At 37.3% G+C, this 12288-nt stretch overlaps 1 protein-coding gene across 1 annotated transcript; it reads left to right on the forward strand.

Moving 5' to 3' along the window:
* Window positions 1-903: 903 nt before the first annotated feature.
* Window positions 904-10944, forward strand: mul1 (mitochondrial E3 ubiquitin protein ligase 1). The gene is made up of 5 exons (XM_088616871.1): window positions 904-1179; window positions 5052-5187; window positions 5981-6068; window positions 7007-7127; window positions 8915-10944. Exons 2-5 carry the CDS (start codon window positions 5068-5070, stop codon window positions 9642-9644), a joined length of 1059 nt encoding a protein of 352 aa, XP_088472997.1. The 5' UTR covers window positions 904-1179; window positions 5052-5067; the 3' UTR covers window positions 9645-10944.
* Window positions 10945-12288: the final 1344 nt, after the last annotated feature.

Genomic DNA, 12288 nt, shown 5'->3' on the forward strand with positions numbered 1-12288 from the left:
CACATGCAAATTCAGAAGTAAACATCACATTCCACACGTAATCGGGAGATAATGAGGAATACAGAAAGGGAAACTTGGGCCGCAAGGGGTTTATCAACGTGCATTGCTCAATTGATCACTAGGGTTGACTATACATATACCTTCTCTTTCTAAAAGTGTTTTGGTATGCTGTCATTTCAGGAGAAATGCTTCAGTTATGGGTGGAACAGTGGTTAATAGTGCTGCCTCATAGTCTAGGGCTCTGGGCTCAAGTCCAGACCTGGGGTGCTGTCTGTGTGGAGTTTTTTATGCTCTTCTCGAGTTTCTTCCCACTGTCCAAAGACATAATGGTAGGTTAATTGACTTCTGGGAAAATTGGCTCCAGTGTGAGTGTGTGGGTGTCTGTGTGTCCGTCTGTCCTGTGATGGAGTGGTGTCTCATCCAGGACATACCCTGCCTTGCACTTGTTGCTTGTGTGGGTAGACTCCAGCTGCCCCCCCTGACCCTGAATTGGGAGAAGAAGTTAGAGAATGGACTGATGAATGCTCCAGTTATATAATGATATAGTGAACTATAACTGGCAGGCTATTAATGTGGTAAAGCACAGAATATTAGTGAAACTTTACATATACTTTGAAAAAAAAATGCTGAAGCATTCAAACTAAGCCCCTTGTGCACTGAGGCCTTTTTGAGAAGAAGAAAACCTATCACATCTATCCCATTGTTGGGGTGTGACAGGTAATTATTACTATAGAGAGAAAACTATGTGATGTCTTAGATAGGTCAAAGGCTTCTGAGCACAACAAAGAATTCTTCAGTTTATAAGGAATTAAAGATGTAGGCAGGATAATATAAAAACCGGTTTTCCGATTCAATGTCGCCATCTGCCGCTTGCGGGCTGTTCAGATTATCGCTCTCAGCAATTCAGGTTCCTTGGACGGTCGTTATTATCTATCCAGGGTGCGGGGCGGTTTTTACGTGGGCCTGTGGTTGAATAAAGTACATCTTTAAGTTAATATTCGAGTCACGGAGCCTAATATTGTTAGAATATTAATACTCAGTGAATATTCCGATTCATAGACGAAATATGTTTGTCTTCTTCGTGAAGATATTCTTTGTAACGGATGCCAAAAGACCAAATTAGAAGCCCTAAAGTTAGCTAGAAAAGTTACGGAGATTGTAGCCACTTGGACCAGGAAGGTAAGAAGAATCTTCCTTTGACATACTACAAATAAATTGAAGATTTTGCATCTGGCCGTGATTCCTAAATGTAATTTTCCGTGTGATTCGTGTTTTTTAAGCAATTGCAGCTCCCCGTTGACGCTGTGTTTACGTAGCTAGACAGGAAGTCGCCTAAAACGTCCACAAATTGACCTACTGTAAACACGGCACGTTTCTAAGTTAAAAATGTTACAGTATATAAGCAGTAAGCACAATGTTACAAATTGTGATTTTTATTTATTGATTGCATGTATGTTCTCGGCGTTAGAATAGCTAAAGTCAACACAAGCACCGGAAATGGAGGTTTTAAATCCATCACAGTTTCAACGACGTAAAATTAAACTAATATAAAGCTTGAGGTCTGCAATTGTATGAATACCAATAAAAACGAGATTTTCGTTTCGTGATTCGTGGTTAACGTCGACACGCTAAGTTATTGCTTTCGTAGCGTTGTCGGAATGCTATTTTTGCAGTACGTTTATTACAGCCAGGGTTGAGTAGAAAAGCTACCACATATGTTAAGGAAGTTAATAAAAACGAAAATATAGACGTAACATGGGCTCCTTGTCACAAAAGGAAGCCATAATTCCATGCTTACGACTTTTCTACAACCTATTGGATGCATTTAAAAAATATTTTGCTCTCTAACCAGATAACGTCCATAAGGAAAAATAAATATGTAGCTACTGTATGTGATAGAAGTCAACCCAGTGGCCTGTACAGTATATTTCCTAGATGATAATAATTCTTCACAGAGAACAGAGTGATGAAGCCAGTTAATGGATGGGGATCATTAGGAGACCATAACTGGTAAAAGCCAGGGGGAAATTTGAGGAGGACACCTGGGTAACACCCCTACTCTTTGAGAAATGCCCTGGGGTTTTTTACTGACCATGAAGAGTCGGGACGTCAGTTTTTTCTCATCTGAAGGACAGCACCTTTTTTTATCGACTCCTCATCTCTATACTGGGGTATTAGGACCCACACAAACACAAACACAAACCTTAGCTTTCCCATCCGGGTACTGGCCAGGCTCACACCTGCTGAGTTTCAGTGGGCTGCCATTCGTGAGTTGTAGAGTGATATAGCTGCTAGCTGTCTGACTTTGTAAAAGCAGTAGTGATTTTAATTTTGTTAATCTAAGTGATCTAAATCAGATAGTTTTAAATGTGTTTTTTCTTTGCATTTGATTGATAAAAAAATAGACGTTTTTTTTTCATGTGCAGAGCTTCCAGCGAATCAGCTATTATTAGTTTTTTTAATAGGACTAACAAAGGAGCTTCAATTAATTGCAGTACTGAAGACCCTTAGAAAATATAAAGGACCTGTGTTCAGGCTCAGAAAGTCCTCAGGAAAACACTCCCAGGACTGAATTTGTTAAATTTGGAAACAGATTTCTGTTGTAGAAAAGGATCATTTTCCTTAAGCTTTCCAGAGAATTTGAGAGCCCTATCCTGGAGTTCTGTATCCAGCCTGTTGCAGTCTGAATATCCTGGAAAATGACTGACCTTGTTATATTCCAAGCCAGCAGTAGATTGTTTCCGAGTAATTGCCGTGCAACAAGAAAAGCTATGTTTTAGGTTTTAAATTACCCATTCATCATGTATATTTCGCTTGTATAGAGCAATTCGACACAATTCTCGTGAATGGCAGATCTGTATTATGTTTCTTTTATTTTTTATCTTGTGGAATTGTCTGTGAAGAAGCTTGATATTATTGGCAGTAGTACTTCTTTGTGCCACTTGGTGGCAGTGTGTATCATGAAACTATGCGATTGTACATAACCTCTTTAAAATATGAATACTTTTATAATTAAATATCAGCTAGCAAGGAAAGTGATGCAAAATTGTATAAAACAGGTCCAGGAGAGCCCCAATCCAATATGTCTTATCTTCCACCCTATTTAATGAGATTCCAAAGCCTGGGGCTATGATATTGATCAATTAAACATTTCATTTACACAATTAAGAGAACTTTAGTATTTGAAAACTGCCTGATCCAAATGATTTTAACTGTTCATTTAGTTGAAATATTAATAAATTAATGATTTTAGGATCACCTATAAGGTATTAAAAGGGTAAATCACATGGTGGCAGTTTCCTCCTCTTTATTCTAAATTCCTGTGTTTCACAAAAGTAGTTAAAAACTGTGAATGTACACTTTTTTCTCCAGTTCTAATTCTGATGTTATGCTGTTGGAGTATGTTAGGTGTATGTTGTAACAGTGCTTTACAGATCTATTTAGACGTACTGTTTCCCGGTACTTCACGAAAAACCAAAGATTAACATTTAATAATGAAATAGCTTGCATGCTATTTACTGATAAACAGAAATAAAACTTTATGATTAATATGTGTCCATCTATTGCCTTTGGTTGCATCACTTTGTTCTGGAGGGGTGTATCATATCATATCATAGGGTATCATATCTGAATTTTCCTCTTCTACACATTGCATAAACTGTTAAAAGCATTTTATAGTAAGTTGATGAGTAATTGCTTGTTCTGCACACAGTGTAGTTACTCAGTGTTGTAGCCTGCCTGGTTGAGAGGAAACTATTCTAATCATTAGCTAGCAGAATGATGTTGCAAAATAATTAAAGAAGTTTACAGTCTGTACTCTCAAAAGCTATAGCAGTTATAAATTACACTTAGTCTAATTCTTTTATCTTTGACAAACAGTAATCTGATCAGATTAGGCTCTTGGCCAACTTCCTTTGCTGTGTTAAATTAGATTTCTGAGGCTGCATTGATGGCATCTCTTGTTGCAGTTAAAAAAAAGCCAGCAGTAACAATATTGGCTTTTGTGGTGACAATAACTCCTGTCATCAGGTTGATCAGTCTAAGTCTTTGGATCTAAATCCAAAGCAATGAGTTTCCTTTGACTGGTTCAAATTACGAATTAAACTCTAACCAACTAGAGCCTAAGGAAAAATACCTGCATATAATACAAAGCCAAGTGGAGATATCTTATCATGCACAATGTTATATGAAATGTCTTTGAACTTACTGTTTTTATAGAGTCCTGAATTTTTAAGGAATTGTATTCAGTCTGTATACTTTTTAGGTCTTCTCTGTCAGGATGACAGAATCTAGCCTTAAAGTTTTGATATGCACTTCAATCAGAATTAATTTTCACGTTTCCCCCAGGCAGCTCTGTTTGACAGAGCTAGCAGGGTTCTATGTGAATTTGTGTGCTGCAGACTCTTCTTAGAGAAACAAAGGAGGGGGATTTTGTTAGGATTCAGTGCAAAAGGAAAAAAGCACTGCACTGACATCAAACAGTAGTACACGTCTAGACTTAATTGTTAGAAATGGGGTTACCTGGAGCCCCATTTCTACTGTACCTGTGGCTTATAAAAGAAATTAAAGCTTGGTCTTTCACAGTTAAAAAGTTATGAACTACTTTCTGATCATTTTTACATGCACCTGTTGGAAATCTTCACTTTTAACAAACCTACAAAAACACAGTACAGGCTGTGATTTCTATTTGAAGACAGTGTACATAACCTACCCTGTGGAAGTCTTAAGAGCATAGAATTCTTGTTAATTGTACCATTTGCTCCACTGCAGTAGACAGCTACTTTCAGAATATGCAACATATTCTGAATATTAAAATAAGCTTGATTAAGAGCGGGAGCAGTTTGCTTTATGTTGGCAAGACCGATTGTATTCTTTTAATATTTTTTCTGGTTATGGTAATGAGCTCAGCAGACAAACTAGGGTTTTCATTTGCACTGTTGCAATTTTCAATCAGAGTATTTAATTGAGTGATGCACCTTGCAGTCTATCAATCTGATTAATCTACATGATATCCTTTGTTCTGATAAATCTATTTTTTAATTAACTTCTAGCATTCCACTTTACGAGATGGAACACAGTGGAAGGCCTTCTACAGCTCAGATTGTGCTGCTAGCCACCAGCTCAGCTTTAACTGCAGTCTTCTACTCCATGTACAGAAGGAAGGCAGGAACAGCCTGCAGGTTAAAGGTAACCGATTCATTTCTTTGTCTTTTGTCTTGAACTTTTTAGGTGATAGAGGCAGCAGATTTGACTGCAGTCAGGAAGATCTCAGATCTACTTTGTCTAACCAAATAATATTAAAATCAAAAGTACCTTCCAGTGGAAAACTATATACTAACACTTTACATTACATTTGTACATGCCCCGTGGCAAATCATGGCCTCCTGATAATCCCCATTAATGAACTGGTTTCATCACGCTGTTCTCCTCCCCACTAATAGCTGGTGTGTGGCGAGTGTACTGGTACACTTAGGCTGCCATTACATCATCCAGGTGGAGGCTACACACTGATGGTGTAGAGGACAGTCCCTATTACCTTTAACGTGCTTTGAGTGGCGTGTTCAGAAAAGCACTATATAAGTGTAAGGAATTATTCAATGTTGCAGTATAGCATTTTAGATTTTTTAAGCATGGAGCATTACACAATCTGAATATTGTTATGTGATGTTTCATGTTCCTGTTACGTTTTGCGTAGGAAATAATAATTATTGGTACTTCTAAATTGAAGTTTCAAAGGGGAAAGTAAAACTGGTCATATAAATTATTACACATCAAAAATGAATAATTCTGCTTGTAGACACATTATTCTTTGCATGGATAAGAGTGTGCCTGAAGATCTGTACAAACACACAAATTGACCCAGTCTAATTAGGAACAATAAGTTAATATTTTATTGCAGTACAGATTTATAAAGTTAGAATTTGTGCTTCAGTTTTCTTTTCAAGTTACGTTGCTATTTTCTTTTCAAATTACTTCGTAGGAAGCCAAAAAAATTTCCATAGATCAAGACCTCAAGAAAATCCTCATTGATGCACCAGGAAAATGTATTCCATATGCAGTAATCGAAGGTAGTGTGTTTTTTATCAGCATGCTGCTAACCACTACATTTAGCTTTTTGGAGTTGTGTGGTCTTGGCATACCTGAGGAAAACTACACAGCATTGTTTAGATTTTCCTTCTGTCTACATTTTAGAGAGGAATTTAGCTTTATTTGTCCATTGTATGTTTAACTGAAGGCAAAACATGCAGGATTTTGAATTAATTGTCCAAAAATATCCTTAATCATTTTGTAGTTGATCCTGTCCCTTGAACTGTTTGCTACAGTTGGTTTGATTGTTTAATATTCCTTTTTTGTAACCAAAGGATAAATAGTAGTTTTTCTTCAAATATTTATATTGAACATAGTGAAAAAGCATAATGAAGCTTAATTAGCTCAAAGCCATATTCTCTATATATTTTAACATGTATTCATTACATAGAGACAAAACAAAGATTAAAGTACTGTTGGTGTGAAAGGTGCAAAATATATATAGCTACTGTGTCTCATGCCAGTAATCATAAGCAGTAGTTACAAGAGAGAATCTTACACAGCACCAACAATATATTATTGCACAAATAGGTAATGAAAGAAATGGGCGACTAAACAGTCTAGAAGAAGCTGTTAAGGTTAGAAGATCCCTGTTTACCCAAAGAAACTGACCATCATACAATACTGCTTATCCTTGTTTGAATGAATCCTGTCTTGTTTACTTTATTTTATGCTGTGTAAGGCAAATTAAGATTCACAAAATTACTGTGGAACCCCTCATCCGTATTCCCAGATCGGTTCCTGGAAAATGCTCCTTGACTTGGCACTTCTCAGATGGTGGGGGGGATCAATCTTGTGTTTTCTGTGTTGTCCGTTGCTCCTTGTTGCTAAAAAACAAAATACTTCTGCAAGGTTAATTGTGCTGGGACTGAGCTGCTAAGAGCCTTGCTTACTTATTGCATTCAATCCGTTTCTGTAGGTGTGGTAAAATCGGTCAAGGAAACCTTAAGCAGCCAGTTTGTGGACAACTGTAAGGGAGTGGTTGAGAGGTTGACCCTTCGGGAACACAAGATGGTCTGGAACCGCACGACTCATCTCTGGTGAATAAAGAAAAGCGTCTGAGGACATTACTGTTCTGTACAAAACAGCCTCTTCACAGTGTTTCACTGCACTATAAGAAGTACTGGATACCTAAGAGTTAGGCGAGCAGCAAAATGCAGTTTGAACTTGCCAGAATGTTTCTGCATAAAACTGAGTGGATTATTTTGGGGGGTTCAGGCAATCTCTGCGTAGGTATGCACTTTCACTATTTTTTGGCGTATCTGCCATTGTTGTGCATCTATGCTTCCGTCTATAGAAGCACATGCTTGCAAATAAGATCAGAACTAATACTGCTTTGACGGGAATTAAGAATTCAGCTAGTGAGCCGTATGCCACACAATCACAGATCAGTTATTAAGGGGTGTTCACGTGCGTTTCGACAAAAAAAAAAGCTTAGTTTTTTTAACTTTTACAATATGTTCTTAAAAAAAGAGGCAAGTTAAATTCCAGTGTGAAAGAAATAAAACAACGAACCAGACTAGTGTTTGAAGTGTGCTATGTCAATGTGTGAAAATCAGATATACCAAAAATCTAGTAATTAGCTTCTGATGTTTTGACATACTGATTATTTAGTGCTTAGAATAAGAGTGATTCTGTTGTTTCAGTATGCAATTCACAATAATAATAAATCGTGAGTCATTCATTAAAATTTGTTTGATTTTTAACTCGTAGGCTTTGAGGTACAATGTACTATTGTACCATTATCACTGTTTCTTGATAAACGTATTACAGCAGTCTCCAGATGCTATTCATATCTCCAGTGAAACGAGCAAAAACCTACATATAACAGAAATATTTACAGATTGACTAATGTGCCCTACTTATATATATAAATGTTATACTGCAATCTAAATGAGTTTGCACAGTGAAATTGTATAAACAGTACCATGAGTAACTGAAGGACAGAAAACATAAGAGTCATATTTATTCACACCCCTACACTTAAATATTTTGTCAATCCTCCTCTGGCAGAGATTACACTGACAAGATGCCTCCTTCAGTGTGCTTTAGGGTTCTGGCACTTCCGAGCGGGGATTATTGATTATCATTACAGGCAGAATTCCTCTTGGTCTTTCCTTTTACAAACTGCCTTTTGAGCTCAATCTACAAATCTGTGATTGGATTGCGGTCAATGGATTGAGGTGGCTAGTCGAGAACATGTATTTTGCATGCAGTGAACTCTTTCATTTTTTTACAATGTTAGCTGTGAATCACTGGCATGATATAGAAAAGTGCAATATTTCACAATGGGCGTTTTCTCTACTATTTCCCAACAAATATAATTCTGATGGGAATGTCCAAAAAGCTTTTTTTTTTTTTAATTTCATCTGACTGTAAGACATAATGCATATCATTATAAAAACTTCCAGGTGTCATTCAGTAGTTTGGCAAATTCAAGTTTACTCTCAGAAGTAGCTTCTTCCTCTGAGTTCTTTTTCTCTCAAATGGTCTTGTAATGCATTGACAGGCCATCGCCATTCAACAAATCCTATCTGATTGGAATAAAAGCTTAAATTAATCGATATATTGCTTTACTTTTCAATGCATGGAAATGTTAATTGAACATTTTTTCTGGTGCTTTGGTTAATTCTTACATTAATTGAAAACGGGCAATTGTGTATTAATCAGACAGATTTTTATATTTCAGTGTTACACGAATAGTACTGATGTACTTATTTTCCAAAGAAAAACTAAGGATTTGCCTTTTTTAAGATATGCATCCCAGTTATTGGCTCTATATCTATTTTTTACCTAATTACCTGATTTTGTGCCTTTCTGCCACCAGGAATGACTGTGAAAAGATTGTCCATCAACGCACTAATACAGTGCCCTTTGACCTTGTATCCCACGACGACAGTGTTAGTACTGCTGTTCGGGTCATCAGACCCCTGGATTCTGCTGAACTGGACCTGGAAGTGGTCTATGAAAACTTCCACCCCACAGTGCAGTCCTTCACTGACGCCATTGGCCACCTCATCAGCGGAGAGCGGCCAAAAGGCATCAGAGAAACTGAGGAAATGTTGAAAGTCGGGGAGAGTGTCACAGGAGTGGGAGAGCTGGTGTTGGACAGCAACCTCGTCAAGCTGCAACCTCCCAAGCAGGGGATGCAGTACTTCATCAGCCGATTGGACTACGAGTCCCTGCTGACAAAACAGCAATCCAGAGTCAAGCTCTGGAAAGTCTTGACCATCGTTTTTGGGATAGCCACATGTGCAACGGTCTTTTTTATCCTGAGGAAACAGTATATCCACTTCAAGGAGCGGCAGAAGCTGAAAAGCATCCGGGAGGAATTTAGGGAGATGCAGACAAAGCGCCTGCGAGAGATGGACTTAGAAGAAGAGTCCATTTCTCCAAACGCCTGCATCATTTGTCTCAGCTCTGAGCGCTCCTGTGTGTTCTTGGAGTGTGGCCATGTTTGCTCTTGTGATGACTGCTACCATGCGTTGCCTCAACCAAAAAAGTGTCCCATGTGCAGAAAAGCCATTTCAAGAGTTGTGCCATTATACAACAGTTAGAACATTATTTTACCCAAAATATTCAATTTCTTACCAATTGGCAAAGGGACGCACGTGCTGAGTGTTATTAACATGGTTCTCAGAAACATTGGGTGTCTCTATGGATGCCAAAAGAAACATTACAGTCGAGTTTCCCATTTTAAATAGTTTATATATCCAATACTGTTGCTTTCAAGAAGTCAACTTGTATTCAGTGCGCCAGGTTTCAAAAGCTGCTGTCTGCTGTGGGAGACATGCCGTCTTCACAAGTGATAATTTATCTAGCCGAATTTGATATAATGGGTGTGAAGGAAAATTACTGACACATCACTAAAACACTCCGAGGTAAAATGTGATCACAGTAAGTTGTATTTGTGGAAATCTGAAATTTTCCCATTTAGAGAACTCTTTTTAGAGTTCTGAACATCCTCCTTAACCTGCCATTTAACATTTTAAGGAAAATTGAAAATTGTGAAAGGTGGTACATATTTTTTGTGGTAGTTCAAATGTACTTTTTTCATTACTTATCATTGATAATGGGATGTGTTTTCTGAGAATGTGTACCACCTCTTCACTGCAGTTATTTTAGACTCATTTACTGATGGGTTACATAAGTTGGTTTATCCACATGTATAGTCCTAGACACTATATTAATATTACATTATGGTGGAACTTTTTCGTGGTACTGTAGCATTCACTAATGGCCGTAATTACCGGTCATGTTTACGATAAAGAAGTTTAGAAATTGAAAAAAGGAATATCAGCAGTACAGATAATCAACTTTCTGTAGTACATTATCTGTGAAAATATTGAGTAAGTATAAGATAAATAGAATTGGATCTTATTTAGCAGGTTTCTATGTTATCTGGGAGTTAAATGTGTTTAGTCAGGGCACAATACTCTGTTGTCCCTTTAACGATACATGTGTCTTTGTGGCATTTATTATTTAAACTTATATTATCTTATTTCACGTGAAGACAAATCACTTTTCTGTCTGATCTTTATACATTACCTCCCCTCAGCATTTTGAATTCTTTCGTTTTTGGGTTATCGAAGACTAAGTTGATAATGTGTTGAATCACTAAGATATTCTGTCAAATATTTCTTGTGATAAATATTTCTTTTCTCTGCAACTGTTATTTTTTTGTTAATGGGGATGGAAAAAGATTGCGTATTTAATAGGTTTCAAGGTTTGATTGGAACTTTGAAAACTGAATGGTTGTGAAAACTCAAAATAATATTCAGCTTGGAATCTACACTTGTACATTTTAAACGTTGTACCAAATATACATAATAAAATATTGTATTTTTATTGGTCAAAGAGTTTCTTCTGGGAAATGTAATCTATACGGTATATCTTCAAAATCGATATGCAGAAGGATATTTGTTGGTCAGCACAAAATTATTATTTTGTGTATATTAAAATGGGTTAAATTGTCTATGAGTTATTACATATATGATCAAGGTATTCAGTTAAAAATGGTCCCATTGTTATTACTTATCATGGGGTAAAGCAATTTATTTTATTTCATCCCAGAAAGACTGCTGATTAAGATTTAACTCTTTGTGGCATACAGCTATTCATACATTTTAAAGTAATGCATTCTTATACTGTACCACCCAAAACACAAATAGTTTTATGTGTAGTTATTTTTATCTCCAATTACCATGGGACATACAGTATGGGGTTAACTGGTCCAGCACTATGGTGTTGATGGGACACTTGTTTATTCTTATTTCCTAAAGCTTGGTGTAGACTGATTTGTCTTGCTGTTTACAGCTGAGATATCACAGGTTCAGACAGGCCACAGCTCAGTCTGAGAACACTCCCTAATTAGACACTTCATGTATTGAAAGGAACCCGATCCTTCAGGTTTTAGTCCTTTGCCTCTGAAAGCCAGGAGATAGATTGTAACTGTGACCAGATAACTAAATTATTACTTAAGTAGTTAACATAGTATTGCTGTACATGTCTCCTTGCCTGAAGGGCATCGCCTAGTGGGTTTATATGTCTTTTCACATCTTTTTAAATGATCAACCATCACACTGATTACCGTCCATTAGAAACAATAATAGTACCTTAGAAATATATCAAATTCACAACTCGCATACGGAACAAAATGCAGGACAATTCAGATCTAGGACAAAGTGGCATATTTCATTTAGTTAATGCCTTTTTTGGTTTATAACAGTATGATAACAATTGATGTGAACATGCCATTCATTCCATTAGCGCTCCTTTTCCTGTACCCTGAGTGAATCCATCGCAGCACCAAGCCTTGACGTGACTTGAAAGTTCTCACGTCTCTGCCTCCACACATGTGAAAGGTAAAGCCTTCCAATTAATAATCTATTTATTTTAACTGTTTTATTCAATACATGGTCGCAGGGGAGCCAGAGCCTATCCTGGCAAGCAGCAGGCTCAAGGCAGGGTACATCCTGGACGGGACAGGGACACAAAAACACTCGCACTAGGGCCAGTTTTCCCAGAAGCCAACTGTCTACCAATACGTCTTCCAGAGCACCCAGGAGAAAGTCACTCAACATGGAGATAGCACTCCAGGTCCAGAATTGAATCCAGGGTCCTAGCAGTGAGAGGCAGCAATGCTAACTGCTGCTGGGGCTCTCCTATTTAATAATACATATGTTAAATAAAAGTATTTTA

Source organism: Lepisosteus platostomus, chromosome 23, assembly GCF_059453375.1.
Source record: "Lepisosteus platostomus isolate fLepPlt1 chromosome 23, fLepPlt1.hap1, whole genome shotgun sequence".
Lineage (NCBI taxonomy): Eukaryota > Metazoa > Chordata > Actinopteri > Semionotiformes > Lepisosteidae > Lepisosteus > Lepisosteus platostomus.

Excerpts from the sequence above, each read along its gene's own strand:
- mul1 (XM_088616871.1), top strand. The coding sequence starts at position 5,068 with ATGGAACACAGTGGAAGGCCTTCTACAGCTCAGATTGTGCTGCTAGCC. Across the intron at positions 5,188-5,980 it reads GAACAGCCTGCAGGTTAAAG|GAAGCCAAAAAAATTTCCAT; the intron begins GTAACCGATTCA and ends ATTACTTCGTAG. Across the intron at positions 7,128-8,914 it reads AACCGCACGACTCATCTCTG|GAATGACTGTGAAAAGATTG; the intron begins GTGAATAAAGAA and ends TTCTGCCACCAG.